Source organism: Microtus pennsylvanicus, chromosome X (genome assembly GCF_037038515.1).
Source record: "Microtus pennsylvanicus isolate mMicPen1 chromosome X, mMicPen1.hap1, whole genome shotgun sequence".
Taxonomy (NCBI): domain Eukaryota; kingdom Metazoa; phylum Chordata; class Mammalia; order Rodentia; family Cricetidae; genus Microtus; species Microtus pennsylvanicus.
In genome coordinates this window covers 109,832,794-109,857,805 of record NC_134601.1, presented here as the reverse complement: position 1 = coordinate 109,857,805, position 25,012 = coordinate 109,832,794, and the positions used below count along the sequence as shown (strand labels likewise).

Here is a 25,012-nt window from a genome sequence, read left to right as displayed (position 1 = left end):
TTCACCTTTTATGACTGTCTAAAAGTTTTGGATCTTGGCTGAATTAAAATAAGCTTCTCCAAGTATCACTATAAGGAGACAACACCTTCAATAATCAGTCTTTCTTGTTAATATCATGCAATAGCTACATGTAAGCTGCAACTTTTATTGGGATGCGGCACAGGAGTATAGCTTTTATTTGGATCCCACATGTGAATGTTCTGCTTCATTAGTTTGTGAATATGATTTCTATCTGTCTACAGATTGACTTGCTGGCTGACTTTGAAATTTTGTAGTAAGTCATACAGATTACTCTGCATAAATCTAGTCAGACCAGAATTTACCCAAGAGCAGGCAGTGGTGTGCGCACCAACTGATCAAGTTAAATGCACATCCAAAACAAAACTGATGTTGTAAAGTTTTTACCTTGGAGTTAGAGTGCACTTCAACTGTAGAACATTTCCTTACCATGCATGAAGCCCTGGGTTTCATCCCTAGCACTGTAGTGAAATAAGCAAGTAAACAAACCAATAAATAAATGATTGTTCCTTTTATTTTAGAGTTTTATTTACATATTTTTATATGTTCAGCTTCCTTTTTAATGCCTTTTAAAGTAAGTGATTCACTTAAAAAACCCACAAAGCTTTCCTAATTTTAAACACAAGATGACCCCTTACAAGCATAAGGACCTGGATTCAGAACCCATCCATGTAAGAGTCACATGAGGCAGTTGTGTGTGTAATTCCACATGAGCTTGACCTCTGACCTACATATGCTCATGCATATCCACATGTGCACCACACACACCCATGCACTAAATAGACCTTTTGAAAATATTACAATGTCATTTTCAGAAGTTAAAGCAGAACTAGTGAAAATGGGTTTAACTTTTAATAAAAGGAGATACATAATATTTCAGGCAGTTTTGGATTTCCTTTTCTGTTTATTAGTTGACGGACATCTTTTGTCTGCTCTAGAAAATGAGGTCCTGAACACTTGAATGCAAGTGTTTGTATGGACATGCTTTGTTTCTTTGGTGTATTTATTTCAGGGAAGGGTTTCTGGACCATATTATAGTTTCCAGATCTGGAATAGTGGAGAATTATTAATTTTTTTAAGTGACTGTTGTGTCCATCAATATTTGGAGCTTAAAAAATTAATCTATTATGCGTGGGGATGTTTTGCCTGCATGTATGTTTGTACAACACATTTGTTCCTGGAGCCCACTAGAAGAGGACATCAGGGCCCCTGGAACTAGAGTTAGAGATCGTGAGCCGCCATGGGGGTGCTGGGAATAGAACCTGAGTCCTGACAGAGCAGCCAGTCCTCTTAACTGTTGAACCACCTCTTCAGCCCCCTGTTTTGGGAACTTTTGGACTGTATTTTGATTAGTCAAGGAAAACATGGGGAAGGGGAACTATTCTGCCTCAGTGTTTTGATTAGGTGTTGGATTGAGTATGTAGTGATCAGTATCCCTTGTTCATAGTCCTTTCTTGGACCTCTTTTTAAAATAGTTGGGTTTGTTTGTGAGGTTTGTCCACTTAGAGATGTCACTGTAAAGATCATTAGGCAGGATGGGCCGAAGCAGTTGTTTTCTGTAGTAAAAATGGAAAAACCTGCCTAGGAAAGACCAAGAGAGATTGGGTGGGTGGAGTTATTGTTTTAGTCTGTGTTTTGTTAGTAAAAGGAAATATGTGAGGCTGGCTACTTACTAAAATAGAGAGGTTTGTTTAGCTTACAGTTCTGGAATCTTAAAGTTCAAAACAGTATAGGTCTGGCTCATGCAGGGGCCCCTGTAGCTGTATTAACCTCGTGGTCATCATATCACACTGGTAGGAATGCATGCAAGAGGGGATTACATCACAAAACCAGGAGACAGAGGAGGGGAGGGACCAGTCTGTGACCTCAAGAGGGCTTGCCTCTTATATGTCTACTACCACACTGCTTCCAGCATCTGAATCCTTGGGGGCACACTCAAACCATTGTATTCAGTCCATAGTGGTCAGCAAGCATCTTCTAATGGTTTATGTTTTATGGGCCAAGTGATATGTTGAAGCCAATTGAACTTGCTGAAGGTCAATCAGCTTGTATATATAGACTCTGGCAATGGTTGCTGACTTTAAGGTAGAAGAACACAGTGGTTTCCCAATTGTTTAAGCTGTAGCCCTTTGAGTTGGAGCTAAAATCTCCACTGTCAGGAACATGCTCCACAAAGGCCCTTGATGGGAATAACTAACAACAAAGAAGGTGCTGCCTTCTGCTATCAGGACTGAGATTGAGGAACCCTGCTCACTGCTGCTGTTGCCTTTTTATTTTATTTTGCATTTCAGATATTATCAGTCTTGGGGCTGGGGAGATGGCTCAGATGGTAAAGTGCCTGTCAGGTAAGCATAAGGACCTAATAACACCCAAGTCGAAATTGGGTGCAGTAAATACTGACTCCAGTGGTTTGAATGTGTCCCAAGGGTTTAGGTGCTGGCAGCAGTGTGGTAGTATATATTTAAGAGGCAAGGCCTACCAAAGTCACAGACTGGCCCCTCCTCTTTCCTCCTCTGTCTCCCAATCTTGTGGTGATCCTGTGTGCCCTATTGTAAACCTAGTTCTGAGGCAGGAGAGGGACTGGTAGAGTCCCAGAGGCCCACTGGGCAGCCAGTCTACCCCAAATGGCAACCTCCAGGTTCAGTGAGATACCCAGTGGCAAAAATTAAGGCAGAAAACAATAGAAATTGACATCCATTCTCTATGTCTGGCTTCTGAATTTGCACATATGTGCATGTGCACCCCTATATCTCATATGTGCCTAGACACATACTCCACACAAATACCACACAAAGTATTACCAGTCTTAAACCAGGTATGGTGATATATTCCTTTAATCTGAGGACTCAGGAAGCTGAGGTAGGAAAATTGTGTATATAACAACCTGGTGTATATAACAGGACCCTGTCTCAAAAAAAAAACAAACAAACAATAAAACAAAACCACAAAAATGTTATCAGTCTTTTGCCTGTGGAATTTAAAGTGGTAAACACTTAATCACCAAATGCAATTGCCTGTGAATGCAGGTAGAGAGAAGAGGCTCTTCAGATATTGTGATGTGAATGCCCCAACAAGTTTGTGTATTTGAATACTTGGTCCCCAGATAGTGAGTGGTATGGTTTTGAGAGGTTGTGGCCACTTTGGGAAGTGAGGCTTAGGTAGAGGAGGTAGGTCACTGGGGCCAAGCCTCAACAATTATAGCTGAGCCTGATTCCCAGACAGGCTTATGTCTGTCTGTTGGTATCTTCCAAGCCTCCTGATTTGCCAGTCGTGGGGGACAGAAATCTGTGTTTAGAAGAGAAGATTTTAAGAAAATCTTGCTGCTTGACTTGTGCACATCCTCCACTAGTGTGAAGTGGACTTCCTTAGCAGATGTCTGCTCTTACCAGGTAAACGTGTCCAAGAATGTTGCCTTCTGGGTCTGCCTCCTTGCATGCCTTTTGTGTAACATTAGCATCTGTCATGGGTGTGTACATGGGGTCTAGAAGAAAATCTTGGGAGGGCAAATTTTAATTAACGTAAATAAGGCAGCCAGGCACAATACAACTTTCTTGGCATGCCTTTTGGTGAGGATAATCTTATGTGAAAAGCAGAGTTCTTTTTCTAATAGAAGACTCCCTTCTTCTCCTTTCTCAATCCTGTACTTAATCTTTGCTGGATTTTAATTATATTTTAATAAATATAAAACAGTTCATGTTTGTAATAGAAAATGGAAAATACAAAAAGCACCACACAGTGATGTAAATTAATGTAACTATCCCTAGAGCTAGTTATGAATGAAGATGAGAGTGTAAACACCCAAAGCAAAGCAAAATGTAGTACCATGCACACACCTCCTTTTTTTGTTGATTGACCGATTTGTGTGGGGGTGGGGTGGGGGTATAAAGGTGTGCACCCATGACTGGGAGTGTGCTTGTTCTTGATACAAGCAGGCTCTCTCAGAGGCCAGAGGTATATGTCAGGTGCTGCTTTCCCCACTGAGCCACCTCCCTAACCCACACCTACTACTTTTTTTTCCTGCACAACACTAGCATAGGCATTTTCTCCTAAATATTGTTTTAATGACAGCATTTTATTCCACTGTGCTATTTCCTCCCAACCTTTCCTCGTTTGCAAATCTTCCACATTTGGGATCAAACTATAAAATGAATATGGCCACCTTTTTGGTTTTATCTCCTCCCCTTATCCCATTTTTAATCTGATGTACAAAGAAACATCTACCGTAGAACAGGAAAGAGAGAGGACTCAAGGATCATTGTATTAGTTCATTTTTGTGGCCATAAGAAAATTCTGAAAGCCAGCTCCCTATAATTAAGAGTTTTGTCTTGAAATACTACCGATTGTGGAATGCACATGGATTTAACTTAGAGACTAAAGATGCTATGGAGAAAGAAGCCAGGGAGGTAAGAGCTGCTGAGACTAATACAGCAGAGAGAAGTACCCTTATGAAAAGTTATTTAGTATCCATACATGCATGTAATGCATTTGGAGCCTGTCCTTGCTGGAAGGGGTACTTTGAGACCATTTTCATCCACTGGTTGGCTATCTTGGGTCCTCGTGGAAACAGGACCCCTAAGTCTGAGTCTCAGTATTTGTTCCTTTGTACTGCAGGTTCTTTTAGCATAAAGAACAGCAGGCTAATAGCAGGAACAAGACACTTTCTTACCTCCCTGAGAAACACAGACAGTTTGTCATGGCCGTAAAAGTTCTCTGCATCATGAGACAAACTGTGAAAGGAGAATTTTTGCCATACAATGACATATCAGATGTATCACCCACGCTAAAATTTGAGCACTTTGCACCATCTTCTCCACTGCAGAACAAGGTTGCCCTCTGGTGGCAAGTAATGAATTTACAGCAGCACCATCTCTCTGGGATAGGGAAGTCTCCAGTTTCCATTTTTAAAGATATTACATAGCAATTTAGAACTTGTTGATTTTGCGCAATCGTCTTGTTTCCCAACGATTAATAGCTATCAAATTCTGTTAAGCACACCTGAAAACTGATAATAAATAAATCACTTAACGGTCTGTGGATACTAAATCTTGACCTGTTTTGTGAAGGAACAGAAACTTCTGCAACCTTAAAGTCTTGAAAAGAAGACAGACAAACAAAAACAGTAGGTATAATGTTCTCTTAATTTCTTGAAGTCTTTAACACCAAATTACTATTTCTGTTGATACTTCTCTCTAGTGCAGGAGGTTCAGAGATGCCATCAACCTTAATGCCATTTTCTTTTTTCTTTTGTTTTGCAGGACAGGAAAGGGGGGAGAGGGGATTGATAAGTTGTGGATTCAACTACAAATGGAATTTTTTTATTTCCTTTCCTGTACAATTCCAACTCCAAAGACATCACATCAACTACTTGAAGGTGTCTCTATTGAAAACTAGTTCAGGCGAGAAAATAAACTCAGATGAAACACTCTTGTCTTCCCCATTCTGTTTGAGGCTGGGCATATATCTATGAACATAGCAAATGTTCTCTTTTGTTCATAACTAGGAGGGTTGCAGAAAGTTTCCTGGAGCCTATCAGAGCTCCAGGCTGAAGTGGGTGCCATCCTACTAACTAGTCAAGTCTTAAAGGAGAGCTGGGTTTCCACTTGCAAGTGACCGGATACCAGATGGCCAGCATGGGTTTCTGCACTGCTGCTTCCTTTGCTGGGCTTTGTCAGCCTCTCCTTTCCTGAGTGACAATCAGTGATGTGAACTGTTACTAGGAAACAGGGCCTGAGTCTACGTGATGACTGTGGTATGTTTTCCTGACTCATTCACGAGGCCCCTTTGAGTAATTTTAGCAACATTTTCAGAGCTGTCAGATAAGAATACTGGCTAACATAATGAAATATCTGTCATATAGCCCTTATTCCCAAGACTCAGAGAATGTTGCCGAAGAAGAAGTGCAAAGACTGTAAGTGCCAGTGGTTGGGGGACTACTGCAAAACAGTATCTTCTTGACACAACCATTGAACTCACAAATTCACAATAGTTGTTGCCTGTGCAAGATCAAGCCAGTCACCATTCCAGCATGGGTAGGAGAGAGACTCACAAGCTTCCCCCACCCAGCTGAAGAGCTATTGATAGCGCTACTAGATGAGGAATAATCAGTTCTATTTAAGGATGGTTTGTTCACGCTCCAGTAGATGGCCCCGTACCCATGCATAGATGGGCAGCATTAATTGTATGAACTCTGTGGTATAAAAAGAGAACATGGGGCTCAGCAGCCCCTAACTGCCTATAATTTGAGTTTCTCGGCATCAGATGCCCCCTTCTGTCCTCTGCAGACACTGACATGCAATATACCTTATGCATATTTTTAATTGAAAAAAAAAAAGAGTATATGGGGCCTGGAGAGAAAGCCCAGCAGTTAAGTAAGAGCACTTGTTGCTCTTGCAGAGGACCCAGATTCTGTTCCCAGCATCCACATGGCTGCTCACAAGTATATAATTGTAGTTCCAGAGGCTGTGACACTTCATCTGGCCTCTTTGGATACTACATACACCTGGTACACATACCTGTATGCAGGCAGAAACACTCATACACCTAAAATAAAAATAAGTATTCTTTAAAAATACAAAGGGGAAATGAGGTTGGGATTCCCTGGAGTTGGAGTTACAGGAAGTTGTGAGCCGCCTGGCATGGGTGCTAGCACAAGCAGTTTTTATTTCCTTCCACAAATGTATAGCTAGCCTGGAGAAAAATACTGAAAACTATAGTTTACTTGTTTTGGTAAAAACTCATTTTCCAAATTATTTTCTTTCTGTCATTCTAATAACTCCGTGTGACCTCTGCACTTCCACTACCTTGTCGTAACAAATTGTTGATAAAAAAAAAATCAGAGGTTTGCAGCATTGTGAGAGACTGTATTCCTGTCATTGCACCTTAGACTGTTATCATTATGATAATACTCAGCCTCACCAAGGGTCTGCTGGGCTGCTCAGACCCTAGTGTTTTCCTGTACACATTATTGAATTGTCTAATTTTCTTAAGTTACATTTTTGTGAGGTTACACTGAATTTATAGGTATTTACTGAGTCTCTATTTCTTCCCCCTAAGACATCAAGTAGAAATCTCAGGTCAAATTTTTGTGGCAGTGTTTGCACAAATACATTACTATCACCTAAGGAAAAATAAGCATTTTTTAAGATATATTTTCATTAGTTCTTTGACAATTTCATACATGCATACAATGCATTTTCTTATTAATTCATCATTCTTAATAGACTGATGCAGCAGAGTCTATTTTCATAGGATTCTCTCTGTCCCTCATGGTCCCTGCACTGCATCTCTTCACCTGGAGCCCTGACACAAAAATGATGTCAAGGTGCCATGTGTAAGCTACTCAGTCCCACACACCTATTCACCTTCCTTAGAGCTGCTCATGCCCTGTAGGTAGAGTAACCTTTAGGTGTATGGTACCGACCCCTTTAAAATACCTCAGGGGAAGACACTGTGATGCATTATTTCCCCAGGACCACATCATCATTCTCCCAAGGAAGATTTGACATCACTACTCTGTCTGCTCAGGTGTGTTCTGTTTGGGCAAGTGCTTAGTGCCTGACCCAGCCACATCTGCCCATGTCTGGTCAGGATTCCATATGTGCAGGGTTCCATTACTAAGCACATTCTTAATTATAATGCCCTGCAGTTTCACTAAATACAAAGTCAGCTGATTGTGCGCTCTCTTGACCCTGAATCTGGCTTCCTTAGTATGGTTTATATCTTAGTCTATCCGGACCTAAAATTTATACCAACTTTCTCTTTGGGGAAAAACATTTTATCTGGGGAATGTTTAACACATATACGTAATACACACACACTCCTAATTACATTTTTTATTTCTATGATAAGATACCTACCAATTTAAGAGAGAAAGGGTTTATTTGGCTTACAATTTTGTGATACAGTCCAACACTGAGAAGTCAAGACAAGAACTTGAAGCAGCTAGTCCACAGGAAGAGCACGTGCTCAGGTTGCTTTTTCTTTATTCCTACACTCAGGACCCAGCCCCACCTGGGTACCACTCACAATGAGCTGGGATTTCCCTTATGAATTAACACAATAAAGAGACTCCTTCACAGACAGCCATAGGCTAGGCTGATCTAGATAGTCTATTATTGAGACTCTCCTCCCAAGCCACTTTAGATTGTGTCAAGTTGACAATTAAAATCAACTGTCACATATATGCACATATGAATACATTTATATTCTATAATATGATGGTAATTGGTCAACCTATAATATGTATGTGATGTTTTAATATATGATAGTAAATGCAAATGCAGTTTAGTATTGTTATCTTGGTCAACCTATAATATGTATGTGATGTTGTAATATATGATAGTAAATGCAAATGCAGTTTAGTATTGTTATCTGTGTCTAACATATTTGTATGTAGTTATTCTGTGTGCACGTGTTTTGGTGGAGATCAACCAGGGCCATAGGTAGGATAGGCCCTGAGCTACGATGAAATTTTTATATAATCACACAATTACAAAATATAATGTGAATCAGTCATTAATTTCCATCATGTGTACAAAAGTATGAACATTATTTAAAAATCATAGGGGTGTAGTTCAGTAGTAGAGCATTTGCCTAACATACTCAAGGCCCTGGACCTATCTGTAGCACTCCCCAACACACAAACACACACATACATATATTCAGAAGATAAATACACACAGTATATTCAAAACAGTATTTCTGGTGTTTCTCTAACAGAGGGTGGCTCCCACTTGATAGAGACGAAGACCTCATCGCCGCAAGGTGAGGCTAAGATGAGCATTACCAGCGACGAGGTGAACTTTCTGGTATATCGCTACCTCCAGGAATCAGGTAACAACTTGTTTTTTCTGAAGGAAGTTCATTGGGCAGAATGGTTAACCACCAGTGCAAACCAGGCTATAGGATCATCAAAAATAACTAAGGACCCCCTTTGTAAGAGTATTAGGGATGAAAGAGTGGTTGGGGGGGGCACTTCATTACTGGATTGGAATGTGGGAGAATGATCTTCTCATGATAGAGGTAAATCAAATTGAAGTTACTATCAAGAGCAGTTGAGCCAGACCTGATGACAAATGTGCCTTTAATCCTCGCACTTGGGAAACAAAGACAGATGGATCTCTGAGTTCAAGGCCAGCCCAGTCAACATAATGAGTGAGACATGGTCAAAATGTTGCTTCATGGTATACAGTTAGAAGACTAGGCCAAGTGGTAGTGGTGCATGCCTTTAATTGCAGCACTCTGTAGGGAGAGCAGGTGGATCTCTGTAAGTTTGAGGCCAACCTGGTCTACATATTGTGTTGCAGGACAGTTAGGGCTGATGCACAAAGAAACCCCGTCTCACAAAACAAAATAAAAAGACTAGACACATAAATCTCCTATTGACAAAATAGGCCATGTGGGTAGTAGCAGCAGATGTGCTCAGAGAGAGCCTCATGTGGGACAAAATTCTATTTTGTCATGGTCAATGTGATTTCTGTAATGAGAGATTGTAGTTCTCAAGTAAATTATTTTTTAATTCTAACAACTTTAAGATATTTAAGACCTACAAAACAATACTAATGGAAACCCATTCTGATATCTAGCCTGCAGCTTAAGCAACAAGCCACTGGGGGCCAATAGGTAACCCCCAATGTTCACTTCCCTAATAGAGAAAAGAAGTCTCTGGTGAAGTTGTTGGCAAGTGACTCCTGAGGGCTGTGTGGGGAGTCAGTTCCATGTCTCTCCTTACTTTGATGGCCTGTTGGCAATCTTTAGCATCCTCTGGTTTAAAGCTGCATTACCTTGGTCCTGATGTCTCAATGTATCCACATTTCCTTTTGCAAAGAAAGTCATATTGGTTCAGATCACTGGTTCTCAGGCTGTGGGTCATGACCCCAAGTAGCCCTTTTACAGTGGTCGCCTACCTAAGACTATCAGAAAACATAGATAGTTACATTATGATTCATAACAGTGGCAAAATTACAGTTATGAAATACCAATGGAATAATTTTATGGTTGGGGGATCACCACAGCATTAGGAACTATATTTCTATTTGTTTGTTTATTTATTTTGTTTTTTCCATGTAATAGTCTTAGCTGTCCTGGAACTAGCTCTTGTAGACCAGGCTGGCCTCGAACTCACAGAGATCTGCCTGCCTCTGCTTCCAAATCCTGGGATTAAAGGAGTATGCCAACACCGCCCAGTGAGGAACTGTATTAAAGGGTCACAGCATTAGCAAGGTTGAGAACCACTACTCTAGGATCTCAGCACACTTGTGTTCAATAAATTATACCCACAATGAACCTATTTTTAAATGGTCACACTCTTGAGATATATTGTGTTCCCACCTTCCAGAGTTACATGTGTAGTTAGATTTCTTCTGTACCTCAAGCAAAGCAAATTAAAGGGGAAGTGGTTTCTCTGTCTTCAGAAGCCTTAGTCCATTTTTGCTTTTGTTCGGGTGCTTTTAGGACTGTTTGTGGGAGAACATCGTGATGGGAGTATATGGCATGGCAAAGTAGCTTACCTCATGATGACCAGGAAGCAAAGAGAAAAAAATGGGAAGGATAGGGATGTCACTAGTGCCCCCTTTAAATGTCACACCTGATGACCTGATTTCTCCCACTTCTTAAAGGCCCCATCACCACCCAGTTTTGCCCCTGGTTGTCACTCTAACCTTTAGCATATGGGCCTTTGGGTACACATCACAGCTAAACTATAGTACTCTTCTCAGTTATATAGTTATATAGTTAATTTCCCTTAAACCTATCTTAAGTTGAAAATGCAAGTCAGAGTACATTTAAGGGCTGAAGAGATGGTCCAGTAGGTAAAGTGCTTGCTTTGCAAGGGTGTGGATCTGTGTTCCTTTCCCCAACACCCATGTAATAGCCAAGCTTTGCCATCAAAGGCTAGTTTTACTCACACATCAGCACCATTCTCCCTTTCTCCTGCGTTTCCTATTCCCCCTGCCTGCTCAACCCTCATTCAGAAGCTGAGCTTCCATTCTGCAGCCCCTTAGTGTACACAGTTCCATGTTCACATCTCCAGCCCACACCCATCTCCCTACTTTACTCTCACCTACCTCTGCTTCCCTCTTACTGCAGGATTTTCCCACTCCGCCTTCACGTTTGGGATCGAAAGCCACATTAGCCAGTCCAACATCAATGGGACACTAGTGCCGCCGGCTGCCCTCATCTCCATTCTTCAGAAGGGACTGCAGTATGTGGAGGCGGAGATCAGTATCAATGAGGTATGTTCATTCCTGAGAATGTGGCAGAGTTCCAGGACCCCTCCACCCCCACCCCCCAGCAGATCTCTGGAGAATGTGTGGTTCTACTACATGGGTCTGGCATGCATTCTAAGGTACCTGGGAAAAAGTGGAGGCTACAGACAGGCCACTGCACCATCAGCAAGATTTGGGTGCCCCCTTGTGTAGGTTTGCAGAATCACAAGGTGTTGACTAATGAAAACAATCAATTCATTCTTTTATCTATTTTGGCCCAGCATATGCATGGGCAGGCAAGCTCTCTTTATGATTTTCCAGGGCACACTGGCCAAAGAGAGCTCACTGAATACTCATGAAGAGTCTGTATTTTGTGTGAAACTGACAGGGGACATAACCAAAGGGAAATTTGACCAGCAATTTTTCTTGACACTCTACCCATTTCTCCTGTTCTTACATTTTCTCGCTGTCACCATCCTTCTTTGATGTTCCCTGACTGAGCCTTGGAGTAAGTGATATAGATGTCTGATTTAGAGTTGCACATTCAGTGATCATTTATTTTCAGCACTTTTACCAGTACAAGTTTCTATAGTGAGTATTACCCACTGCAAAGCTAAGAACAGCACCAATCTATGATCTTAAACATAAATATTTAGAATTTGATAAGCACATCATGTCCATTTAGCAAAAGCATAACAGTACCTTCTCCAGCCACAGGCTTTTGGCCAGGTTTACAGTAGCAGATACTGTGAAGCAGGTCTCAAATCCAATCAAAAAACAGTTAACTACCCTTATAACAGTCGGGCCACTGTTGTAACAGTGGATACATCTTGCCTGGCAGGTTGGTGGTATAAAGCATGAGGGGTTCATAGCTGAGTAGCAATTCTTTCTCTGAAGTTTTCAGAGTACCTTCTAGCCCTATGAAAGATACCCTATCCATCTCAGTTCCCGCTTGATTTGTGTCTTGCTTCTTAAAGACCAGTAACTAGTTCTGGTGGGAAATGGACAGCAGTAGCAATAAATAGCCTGTATTATTTTGGTTTTTAGGGCCTACCAAACCAGCAACCTATAAAGAGCACACCTTTGGCAGCTTTTTAAAAATACTTTGGCTTCTTGGAGCAGCTTTAGCTATGCACGTAGGATACCTCAGCTCATACTTTATTAACTTACAAAAGAGCAAGTTTCCTTATTACTTTTTCATACATACTTTGGTTGACCTGCTCTAACACATACCACCTATCTCCTTCTCTCCACCCTTAGTCCACCCTTAGAAATATCTTGCCCAGGCTTTCTTTCTGTATTCTCTTTTAACTTTAAAAATTGTCCTTCAGAACACAAAAGTAATGTCTGATTTCTATTTCTCTCATCTTCCAAGAGGTTTTTGTTTATCTGTGGGTAGATAATCTTCGTCACATTTCCAGGCATTAAAAAAAAGAACCCCAAGAATATGTTTTAAATGTGGCAGTATTGACAGTGACCTCTTTTTTAAATTCATCAGTTAATTTGTGTTTTATGTGTATGTGTGTTTTGCCTATATCCATGTCTGTATACCACAGTGGGTTTCTGGTGTCTGCAACAGCCAGAAGGGGCATGGGGTTGCCTGAAATGGACATTACAGGTACTTGTAAGCTACCATGTGGGTGCTGGGACCTGAACCCAGGACATCTAGAAGAGCAGTTAGTTCTCTCACTGACTGAGACATCTCCCCAGTCACTTGTTTGCTGAGGCTCTCCATGAAAGAGGAAAGTAATATGGAAGAATCAAGACTGATCAGCCTGGGCCACTTAATGGCCAGAATCCAGGGCTAAGAGACTGATGGGTGATATTATACCATGTTGTATTATTTTCCTTATTTTTCACATTGTATTATAACTTAAAAACAAAAGCAAACCAAAAAACCCACCAGGGGCGATGTGTTGTTTAGATGGTATTCAACCAAAACTTGTGCCTCTCCGTTTCTGGGATAATTGAAGTTCAGAGCATATGGGAACATGGTTTCTCATCCAGCAGACAGCCTGGAGTTATGTGGAGATTCCTGATTCAAATACCTGGAATGTTTCCTGAGGGAGGAACTTCTGTGTTTTTAAGGATATGTGGAAATGTTTGTGTAATGGTAGGAACTACACAAAGTACAGTAAAACGTATGCATTAGGATCAAGTGAATCTGTTGTCTGGTGTATCGTGGTGCTATTTCATCTCTATGCAGAGACCAGAGAGTCATTGTTGAGCAAATCCAGTGCTTATTAAATCAGATGGACTAGAAAGCCTATTGTGAGTAGTACAGTTAGTTGTCTTCATATTGGGCTCATTGCTCCTTCATTTTTAATGGTGGCCATTGTAGAGATGCTCACTCTGGTGGGAGCATCCAGTCAGGGTTCTGTGGCAGTAGTGCTCAGAGGAAGGATTTACAGTGCACCTTAGGATGGTGAGCAGCATGCCATGCTTTGCCCACTAGGTGGCAAGATAAATCCATGCTCCCACTGTTGCAATGACTGAAAATGGCTCACCCACATTGAGACATATCCTTCAAGTAGGTAGTCCTACCCTACTGGTTAAATAGTCATTGATGGTAGTAGGTTTTATCATAGGATAAAAGGAATACTGTTCAGATGTCCTTAATGCCAAAATTTGGCTTGACATCTATCAAATCTCCACTAAGGATGATCTTCACTGCTAACTGTCCATGAACAGTCCTCCTCATCCACTTCCCTGTTCGTCTTTGCTCTCGAACCCTGTCCCACCACAAAAATTATTTGCACCTATTCCTAGTTCATGCCAACTTCTCTGGTCCATGGTAGCTGATGGGTAGCCCTTGTCTTGCTTTCCTAGGATGGCACGGTATTTGATGGGCGTCCCATTGAGTCCCTATCGTTGATTGATGCTGTGATGCCTGATGTGGTACAGACAAGACAGCAAGCCTTTCGGGAGAAGCTCGCTCAGCAGCAAGCCAGTGCAGCGGCTGCAGCGGCGGCGGCTGCCGCAGCCACAGCCACAACCACAGCAGCCACAACACCAGCAGCTGCTGCCCAGCAGAACCCACCAAAGAATGGAGAAGCCACCGTGAATGGGGAAGAGAATGGAGCCCATGCAATAAGTAAGTGGAGAGTTATCTGACCTTCAAGAGACATGGTTGTGTTTTTCTTTGTTTTTCCTCGTGAATCTGTATATAGCTAAAGGAAACTTTAAAGTGCTGACCACTGCCAGTCTGTTAAATTGCTTTCTCATCTTTGCTTCTGATCTGTCCACAAGATCTCCATCTTCTACAACTTCATTCATATCCCTTGGTTTTAGAAAGTATTGCTCCTCTGTGAGTATCCACATTACAAGGGGAGCTTCTATAAGTCACCCAACATAAAAGTGTGTCATTTGTAGTAACCTTCAATCCCAGCTTCCCACTGGTGTCCCATGCTAAGGGATAAATTGTGCTGTCAGAACAGGTAGGGTGACGTCTACATCAGCCCTGCATCTGGACAGAGCAGGGGTGAACACATGTCTTAATGCATACTGGCAACTTACAACAGAGAAGGTATGTTCTGTGTGCACCCACAGCTCTGGTGACTGTTCATGGTGCTTCCTGAAGGCATACCCCTGCTGCCACCTACTGAGGTTTCTGATTTGCACACCGTTCCTTGGGCTTGATGCACCTGGGGTGCAGACCACAAGATTCACGGTCTGCTTTTGTGTTACTACTGCAAGGTAGCTTCTCCTTTCTGCTGCTACAGTGGCGGGCTATGTTCAGAGGGACAACATTCAGGAGTGGTTCTCTTTCTTCAACAAGGGTTTGGAGCAGTGCACTCAGGCCCATCAGTCCTCCAGGACTAGTACTCTGTCTGGTGGAGCCAAATCATTGGCCTTCTTGCATGATTCTTTTGAGAGTAGCAGTGCGAGTTCGCTTTGTGTTCCTGTAATGACATATCTGAGGCAACTCGTTTAGAAGGAGAAAAGACTCGGGTCAGATCACAGGCAATGCTTACACATGGCCGTGACCATGGTGAACGTGGTGGCAGAAACACAAGGTAGAAGAGCATCATGGGAGACAAAGAAGTCAGAGCATCCTAGAAATGGCTACTAGTGACTTTCCACTAGACACCACCTGCTGTTGTATCTACATGTGGACACCAAGTTTCCAGCACACGAACACTTTGGGAACAAATACACAGCATATCACTCTCTAAACAGAAACACAGACTGTAGACCAAACTACAGATGTAGTAATATGGAGCGGCGGGGCTGCGTCCCCAACACCCCAGCCGCCTGCCCGGCTAGCTTATGCCCCGAAATAATTACACAGACACTGTATTCATTTAATCACTGCTTGGCCCTTAGCTCTAGCCCTTACTGGCTAATTCTGATATCCCAATCAACCCATCTCTAACAATCTGTGAGCACCGGTCTTACCGGGAAGATTCTAGTTCAGAGCTTCATCGCGTGTCTGCCCAGGAGCCGGTAGCATGGCGTCTCTCCTGAGGCGTCTGCTCCTGAGAGGAGAGCTGTCGAGTCTGAGGTCACTTCCTCTTCCTCCCAGCGTTCCGTTCTGTTTACTCCTCCCACCTATCTTCTGACCAATGAGGACCAAGCAGTTTCTTTTAATTTAACCAATGACCTTCCTCCATCATACAGAAATGTCCACTTTTGCAGTCATTCGATGTATTGTGATTTTGGTACATAAAAACAAAGTAGTTTTAAAACAGTAGTGTCTAAGGATGCACTTTTTTATTGGGTTGGTGAGCCATGTATGTTTTCATGTTTGCTTGACAGATAATCATTCAAAACCAATGGAAATAGATGGGGAGGTTGAAATTCCATCAAGCAAAGCGACGGTCCTTCGAGGCCATGAGTCTGAGGTGTTCATTTGTGCCTGGAATCCCGTTAGTGACCTACTTGCTTCTGGGTAAGAATTTGCACCTTGGTCTGGAGGATTTGAGAGGGCTTTCTGGCACAGTTCCTTGAGGAAAGCACACGTTTGTCGTATCTTCCTAATATGTACAGACTGAGGAACAGGCTGTTTTGTGCACCTTCTACTGTGGTGAAGCCAGTGGTTCAGCTGTTTCTCTGTGGGGTGGGGAGCAAGGCAGACACATCTCAAGTCAGTAAGCAGAAGAGGGGGATGAGGATGAAAATTGAGCAAGAGGGGTGGAGAAGACAGAGCACATTAGTCCCATTTGAACCAGAACTTAATACTTCATGTTGGTTTTGCAGATCTGGAGACTCCACTGCAAGGATATGGAACCTGAATGAGAACAGCAACGGGGGCTCCACACAGCTCGTGCTAAGGCACTGTATACGCGAAGGTGGACACGACGTTCCCAGTAATAAGGATGTCACCTCACTGGACTGGAACGTAAGCAGCTTCTGCAGTTCATGTAATAAATGATTACACAGCTACCCTCCTGATGAAGCATATGCAAACAGAAAGAAGCAGACAGTTCTGTCTCAGCTCCCACCCTGGGTTGCTGGTATCAGGGCCTCATGATCAGGTCCTACTGGGCAGATAACAGTCTGGGGATGGGAAATTCTTCCCATCATCGTGAGCATGTGTTGCCTGTGAGAGGGCTGACTTTTTCACACAGCTCCATGTGGAAAGGAGGCCCAGGAAATTACCAAGATACTAATGTGCTTTGTCTTTTTTCTGTCCCCCAGAGCGATGGAACACTGTTGGCAACAGGTTCCTATGATGGTTTTGCAAGAATATGGACAGAAGATGGTAAGTTCCTCATCCCTCTTGTGTTAAGTAAGGTGGACTTTATGAGTGAACAGTTGGTGACTATGAAGTCGTCATCTCTGTGTTTTCCCATCTCAGGTAACCTAGCCAGCACCTTAGGTCAGCATAAAGGCCCCATCTTTGCCTTGAAGTGGAACAAAAAGGGGAATTATATTTTGAGTGCTGGTGTAGATAAGGTGAGTGAGTATCAACTTTTAATGCACCCCTTTTAGCTATGGATCTGGATTTATTTTTAGCCTGCTAACTCATTTAGGTTCAGATTTCTCTGGTTTGCTCTTACTGCTGACTTTGAACAAAACATCACCTCATAATACATTTACTTTTGTAGACCTTCATTCAGAATGTGTTCTCAGCCCAGTGATAAAAAGAAGAAAAAAAAATCTCCAAATGTTGTATTAATCTAGGCGGCAGTAAAATGGAGTTTATTAATCCAGGAAGCAGTTTCTGTGTTGACTTTCATCCACTAAACAGTTTGTAATCACAGACTCTTTCCTTCCCTTGGCTAAACCTTTCCTCACCTGATAAACCACTGCTTCCCATTACAGATGGCAGAATTCTCTGAGACCCAATACAGGATCATACTTCATAGAAACTCATGAGGCTGATTTAGAGTTTGATTTCTCAGTCCATACTTTGAATTTATGGCGGTTCCCCTGTTCCCCCAGTTTATAGAGTGATGGGGGATTGTTGGAGATGTTCATTCTTGTGACACTCCTTTGGAACAATGTCCAAAGAATATGCGGGTGTGCCTTCTGAACTGGTACTTAATGGTTTTCTAGGTTTGAAAGCTGAGGGGAAATTCCCATCAGTTTTGGTAGATTTCCCACATATTGGTGAAGGCTACTGTGTACTAGTTACTTTCATTAATGTGACATTCACATTATTGAGTGTGAAATGCACAGTGTACATCATAGACTTAGGTCAGAAATACAGAAATGACAAGTATAAATATTTTACATTCTTGCATGTATAAATGATATCAGTTTGGCTATACACAGGGATAAAATAAAATATGTTGTTAAATTAATTTCTTAGAAGGAAAGGGGGTTGGTTGTGTTTTCTATTACAAAACATTCTAGATAATTCTTTGAGAAGAATAGTAACTGACTTTTCCCTCTGTTTGCGGAGCACAGACAACAATAATTTGGGATGCCCACACAGGAGAAGCCAAACAGCAGTTTCCTTTTCATTCAGGTAGGTTTGTTGTTGGGGCTCTACAGAGGCACTCCCAAGAGTTTTTTCTTCTTCTTTTTTTTTATTTAAGCTTGCATAGTATTGTATAAGAGCAGAAACATGTCAAGATCCTTGGGACTAATGTGAAACAAAGTATTGGCAATAACAAAATTGGTGTTCTGGTCAAAAAATAACTGCTATCTCCCTTTTACACGTAACTGGGCCTGTCCCTGTGTTTTTTGTTTTTTGTTTTGTTTTGTTTTTCTCTTTCATAAAAAGGTGGGGTCTCTCTGCAGAGGCATCTTAATGCTTGTAAATTGGAAGGAGAGTGTCTTTAAGGTCTATGAAAGATGGTTTTCATGGTTTCTTTCAGTAGAGCAAATTCACCCTGGAACTGGCATTCCTGGTCACTAGACAAGACCCCTGGGTGATGCTTTTGTCTGCATTGCCAAACTCTGTATTCAGTTAATAAGGTGAATGTCCTCTCTTGTCTCTTGCCCTGTAGCACCTGCCTTGGATGTGGACTGGCAAAACAACACTACCTTTGCCTCATGCAGCACAGACATGTGCATTCATGTGTGCAGGCTTAGCTGTGACCGCCCAGTCAAAACCTTCCAAGGACATACTGTAAGTAGCAGTTCTGATTCTCAGAGTTGGGAGTTGTAAAAGTGTGATGTAGAAACCATCTTTTCAGTGAGTGCATTAAAAGTTAACTGCACAGGGGAGACCACTTGATCTACCATGCTTTGCGTCTTAGAGCCACAGTACCTGCCCTGAGTGATGGAATTAACCCAGCTGAAGTGTCAGTGGTCCTGGGAATACCTCAGAGTGGCGTTCTGCTAACCTCTGTTTTATCCTGAAGCTGTTTCTCTTCTGACTCCAGTCTGTTTCCCAGCTTTTAATAGGGGTACCCGTTTTATGTCTGATTTCTGTTTCCCTGCTTAGAATTTACTTCTCTCACACCCTTCCACCTGGTTCCATAAATGATTCTCACTGATGCTGAGTGCTGGGAGCACTCCTAGTGCTCCACCTATTTGGGTCCTGAAACTGTTACTTCCCAAGACTGTGTGCAGGTTCTAGAAGTTTGACTTGAGATGCAAAAGGACAGCAAGAAAGAAAGCTCTACTCCCAGGAAGGAAGCATGGGGAGTTCCCATGGGGAATTGCAGATGGATCAGCTAGAGACAGACAGGTCATGTAGAGATCTGCCTGTGAGTTTTCTCTACAGCTACAGTTAGTTGGAGACATACACATTGTCACATTAACCTTCTACACTGCTGTGACTTCCTCTCCCCAGCTTCTTCCTCTCCCCAGCTTCTTCCTCTCCCCAGCTTCTTCCAATTTCACACCCTTCAAAACTTGGTGTTCTTACAAAGGGGATCAACCACAACATTTTGAAGTATGAAATTATTTAGAAAACAGTCTGGTGCGTGAAGCTGTTTGTTAGGACAAGACAGCTGGCTCGGTAGAGGAGGCAGTTAATGGCAGTAGTGTTCCCAAAACCCCTCTAAAGAGACCCCCTAGACAATAAATTCCACTATCTTTCCCTCTGCCCCTTGTTCTGTATGCTGTCCCTGTCTGTATGGTGGAGCTGCAGGTGGCCCTTTATATAACCACATCCCCTTCTTCCTTCTGTACCAGAAGCCTTTCTCCTCTAGTCTTGGGGTTTCTGGTACTCAGAAACAAAGAAAACCTGACAGTTTCCTTGTTGTATGGTCTCAAAATTCAGCTTGATGAACCAGTGGGTTTTAGAGGGGTTACTTACAGAAGTAGAAATGTCTCAAAGACAGCTGCACCATCAAAGATCACTTCAGTATGGGTGATAACCTGTTGAAAGCTGAAAACCTGGTGCTCAGTGTAACAACCATAGACCCTCCCTTTCTGTGTAGCTTGATCAGTCAAGTAGCCTGTCTTTGTTTCTTCTAGGCAGTTCAGCTGACCTCTGCTGCTTCCAGGGACCTATGTTTGTCTGAGAGTGACTCAGCAGTTTTTTTTTTTTTTTTTGCATATATACAATCTTGTGATTGGAGTTGATGGGTTGGTGGATCTGGTTAGTTTTAGAGATTTCCTGGAGGTTTTTTGAGTTGCTCATTTCCTGTCTTAATGAGCTTCCCTGTAGTATTTCATCTTACTTACAACTCCCTGAAAACATCCTGTCTTAAGAAGTTTCCCTTCGAAGTGGAAGTTTTTAACCTCAGAGGAAAAATGGCTACACAACACAAATCCACAAGACAATGGATTTTATTTCTCAGTGCCTTTTCTTGACTGGGTGTAGTTTCCCTGTACATAGGAATTGCTTGTGTGTATCTTTGTGCATTTGGATGGCACCGAAACCTTTGTCTACCTTTACCTTCTATCCAACAAGTTACAGGTCTTTCAACAGAATGATAAAGAGGAGCTGTTATATTAAAAGCACAGAAAGTGATGATCAAAGTTCACTTTTAAAAACAAAACAGTTTTAACCCAGTGGTGGTAGTGCTGCACACCTTTAATCCCAGTACTCAGGAGACAGAGGTAGGCGGATCTCTTGAGTTCAAGGCTAGCCTGGTCTACAGAGTGAGTTTCAGTACAGCCAGGGCTACACGGAGAAGCCCTGTCTCAAAAAGCCAAGTAATGAATGAATGAATCAAACAAAGTAGCTTTAGCTCTGCTTGATGGTATATACCTGTAGTTCTAATTAATACTCAGAAGGATGACAAAATAGTTCCAGACCATCATGGGATACATAAGGAGCTCCTGGCTAGCCTGTACTGCATCATGAGACTCTGTCTCGAAGCAATAAATGATTTAGTTAGCTGTGCTTGTTGTATGCAAATTCTTCATTTGGCTTTCTTAATAAGGAAATTTCCCCTAAAGAAATATGACTATGAGTATGGCTCTTCTTTTATAATATATATCAGTATTTTTTCATGAATGAAAAGCAAACTGAGGGAAGAATAATCATGTGGGTGTGATCTTGTGTTGTGGTCTTTGATATTCTGTGAACTTCTGAAAGTCCTTCTGCACTGCAGCACTGGCAGCATGCTGCTGCCCCTGGTGGATGCCAGCCTTTCTACATAAAGGCTCTAATTTATTTTGTGAAATGCTGTGCTCTCTTGCAGAATGAGGTCAATGCTATCAAATGGGATCCTTCTGGAATGTTGCTAGCCTCCTGCTCTGATGACATGACATTAAAGGTAATGTTGGTTCCTAAAGGGATGAGGTGGTTAATCCTATGCAAACCTTTGTATGGCACACAGCCCTTTACACCCTCATCACCTGGACTATTACTTTGACATTTTCTTTTCTCCTTGATTTTCCTGGTTTCTAAACTAAATGTCTTGTTCTTCCATGGAGTTTTTGACATCTGGGGCATGGTTCCATTTTTTCCACCCTTTTGGTTTTATTTAAAAAAAAAAATGGGGTGGGTGTCTTAAAGGGTAGGGATGGGGGCGTAGCCCGGTCTCTTATGACTGCTTCCTGCTGGCTTTGGGGGTCGAGGGATCCAGGGAGTGTCCGATTATTCTGACGATGCCCTGTTGATTATGTCCTGTCCGCTGGGATTTTGAGGTGGCTGATTGAAGAAATCGCATCTGTCTGGCTCTTGAGTAGCTGGGTCATTGTTAAGATGCTGGAAAACAAAAGTCACATTAGTAGAGAAAAAAATTAGTAGAGAAGAGGAGGTTTGGGAAATTAAAGAGGAGATTTTGGGAAATGAAAGGGGAGATTTGGGGTGGGGGGGCTTTAGGAGGTTTGGGGTTAAGAATAATAAAAAATTGAATGGTACTTATTCCATTAATGATCCGTTTGGGCCTGCTTCATTCAAGTGGGTTGGGCTGGCTTCTTGGAGCCTAAAGGAAATGTCTTAAAAGAAATAAATTCTTAACCATGTATTATATTTTGGGCATTGCCTTAACATACAGGAGACACTGCTGTAGACAGTGGCGAACCTGTTGTGTCAAGGAACTTTGTTAAGAATTTGCTTACCACCTGAACCTTTGGCTCCGTGTCTGATGATGAATCCTGTAATTACAGCTGAGTGGTTATTCAGAAATTTAGAAAAAGAGGAGAAAGGAAAATATGTTGGCACAAGAGGGTTGAGTAAAGAACAGGACCTCTACTTTCCTTGGACTGGAGTCCTCTGGAACTTAAGAGAACAAGGTCCTGTCTGAGTTACTGTGCCTGGCTGACTACTTGCTGGCTTGTGAATATCTCCCAGACCTGTTGCCTAAGTGATACCTTAGGTGCACTAGAATGAATAGTACTGAGACATTCTCAATTAGGGACACAGTATTAGCTCACACTGTTACCAATGCCTCTTCCAGATCTGGAGTATGAAGCAGGATATATGTGTCCATGACCTCCAAGCTCACAGCAAAGAGATATATACCATCAAGTGGAGTCCCACAGGACCAGGCACCAGCAACCCGAACTCTAACATCATGTTAGCAAGGTAAAGCAGGGCAACTTCACAGCTCTGTTTGCTTCCTGAGCACATCTTCACTCTCTGTTGCTTAGTGAGTAACTCAGCTGGGAAGACTCACTCACACTTAGAAATAGCAGGGTTGAATCCCTTCCACGCTGAACAACATGGGAATTCACTGCGAAGGGGGCCAAGGACATGGAAGTACAACCTCCCTCAGTATCCATGGAGGTGGTTCTGGGACCCCCCCCCCTTTATGGGTACCAAAATCCATAGATGCTTACTTCCCTTTGCCTATAGCCTCTAAATGCATTCCCTGTACTTTAAATATCTCTAAATGGCCTCTATTACCCATACAATGATAATGCTGTAGTAGACTATGTAGTTTAGGTAACAGTGACCAACAAAAGGGTCTGCACATGTCCAATACAGTTTTTTATGGGTTTGGCTTGGTTTGTTTGAGATGGAGTCTCATTATGTAGCCCTGAGTACCTGGAACTTGCTGTGTACCAACCACTTCCTCTGAGACACTAAAGTTACAGGCCTTCACAATAATGCATTTTTCCCTTCCCCCTCAATGGTTTTTTATCCATAGTTATAAAATTATGAATGTGCAGGTATGGAGGGCTGGCTTACTAGAGTGAAAGTTTTTAAGGCAAAGAAAGGAAAATAAGAGTTTAGCTTGGAGCTCAAGTTTGTTCTTTTGAAGCTCCATTCAGGTCTGTGGTACTGGGATTTTGACTAGATATAAGTGATTCCCTGCTTTAGCCAAAGGTGACCCAGATCTCTTAATATTGGAACTGTTGAATAGCCAAGGCCCAGAAGCAAGGGGCCAGAGGTACCTCATCCAAACCAAGTCACTTTGGACTTTAGACAGCAGAACTGTTGTATCCTGATGCATGTTAGAGTCCAGGAAACATAACAATCCATTCTTGAGCTTTTGGTGCAGGGATGGAAGCTCTTGCCTTGTGCATGCTGGGTAAGTAGTGTACCACGGAATACACCCCATCCCTCCTCTTGGTAGTGAGAGCATTTAGACAGATGAACTAAGGCCATTATGAGCCAGAATCCAGGACTTTTAGAATGATCTGGAAACCATGATAATGGATCTTAGGGGTTTGAATTATTCATATACTTAGTCTGGACAAGACCAGACCCCCAAAGGAAAGTTTGGTTTCTAAGGAGCAATGGGAAGCTTGGTCTGTGTTGTTCCAGAGGCTGAGGAGGAAGTGACAATAGGTAGTTCTTCTATAAGGTAGTAGTCGAGTGAGCAGTCTTTCCTGGCAGTGAGAACAGCTTTGTGGTAAGTGTTCAACCAAAGTCTGTCTCCAAGAATAGATGGTGACACTTGACTATACCTCAGTGGTAGATCACTTGATTGGAATACACATCATCACCAAAAACTCATCCCAAAAGAAACTTAAGCCACACACACACACAAATATTATAAACACTGAGTGACTGAACTAGAAGATCCCCAAGGTCTTAATTCTCCTTTTTCAATAATTATCCAAAAACCCACTTGCATATCAGTGATGTAATACTACATGTAGCGGTCATTTTTAATGACTAGGGAGATGCTTCTTTCTATCACATAATACATATCAGGAACAAATATATTGCCCTGTTAAAAGAACAAAAGGACACACTAAACCTCGTGAGACCATTGGAGATACAGAAAGCCAGGTGGTAACAGCTGTGTGATATGTAGTGTTTTATAAATCTGAAAATAATTAAACTCTGTAGCCCTTGCCACTGTGATTGTATATGCACATGTGGGTTTGGATTTTCTTATGTGTAAGTGCATCTTTACTCAGCTTTTAAATTTTTTTTTCTAGTCCTATCTGGCTGGATTTGTAGTTGTTCAAGCAGGTATATTATAAACAATGATGGTGTTTTAGAAAGGTTAGTTGAGTAGTACACAAAAACATTTTGTGTTCAGAGGTGAGGGAACTAGAGAAAGAAATGAACACAGTGGCTAAGTGGGAAAGTACCTATCTGGCTTGTACAATGTCCTGGGTTCTGTTTGGTGGCAGCTTCACTTTTCTCTGGAGAGAAAAGGCTCACTAGAATGTTTTCTCGAAGCAAATTCAAGTATGTTTCAAATATTGCTAATAGGCAGTTCGCATGAGATACATCATAAAGATCTTGAAAGCCAACCCATTTCTGTGGTTGTGTCCTGCCGTCTTCCTAGTGCTTCATTTGATTCTACGGTTCGACTGTGGGATGTGGAGCGAGGTGTTTGCATCCATACACTGACCAAGCATCAGGAGCCCGTCTACAGTGTGGCGTTCAGCCCTGATGGGAAATATTTGGCCAGTGGATCCTTTGACAAGTGTGTCCATATCTGGAATACTCAGGTAATGTCTTGACTTCCTGTGGCCAAATCCTTCCTGAAAAGCATATTTTCAGTTCCTGGGCTGGCAAGAGGGCTGGGGGAATGAGTTATTCAGGAGTGAGTAGAGTGAGCCTTCCCATGGAGATCACAGATTCT

The 25,012-nt window shown here is 42.2% G+C and overlaps 1 protein-coding gene across 33 annotated transcripts in view; it reads left to right on the top strand.

Moving 5' to 3' along the window:
- Window positions 1-25,012, top strand: part of LOC142841479 (F-box-like/WD repeat-containing protein TBL1X) — a 171,692-nt gene that overhangs the window by 142,357 nt on the left and 4,323 nt on the right. For 15 of the 33 annotated variants that reach the window (XM_075958380.1, XM_075958376.1, XM_075958373.1 and 12 more), the window contains 15 exons: window positions 2,310-2,363; window positions 3,271-3,407; window positions 5,082-5,137; window positions 8,737-8,850; window positions 11,104-11,249; window positions 14,052-14,316; window positions 15,981-16,113; window positions 16,422-16,563; window positions 16,863-16,926; window positions 17,023-17,120; window positions 18,078-18,138; window positions 18,623-18,744; window positions 21,218-21,292; window positions 22,421-22,548; window positions 24,713-24,878. In XM_075958380.1, the coding sequence (XP_075814495.1) occupies window positions 3,391-3,407; window positions 5,082-5,137; window positions 8,737-8,850; window positions 11,104-11,249; window positions 14,052-14,316; window positions 15,981-16,113; window positions 16,422-16,563; window positions 16,863-16,926; window positions 17,023-17,120; window positions 18,078-18,138; window positions 18,623-18,744; window positions 21,218-21,292; window positions 22,421-22,548; window positions 24,713-24,878 (1,587 nt within the window). In that variant the 5' untranslated portion in view covers window positions 2,310-2,363; window positions 3,271-3,390. Of the gene's footprint in view, window positions 1-2,309; window positions 2,364-3,240; window positions 3,408-5,081; window positions 5,142-5,537; window positions 5,768-8,736; window positions 8,851-11,103; window positions 11,250-14,051; window positions 14,317-15,980; window positions 16,114-16,421; window positions 16,564-16,862; window positions 16,927-17,022; window positions 17,121-18,077; window positions 18,139-18,622; window positions 18,745-21,217; window positions 21,293-22,420; window positions 22,549-24,712; window positions 24,879-25,012 lie in introns of those variants that run through there. The other 18 variants (XM_075958384.1, XM_075958364.1, XM_075958365.1 and 15 more) reach the window with 9 other exon arrangements.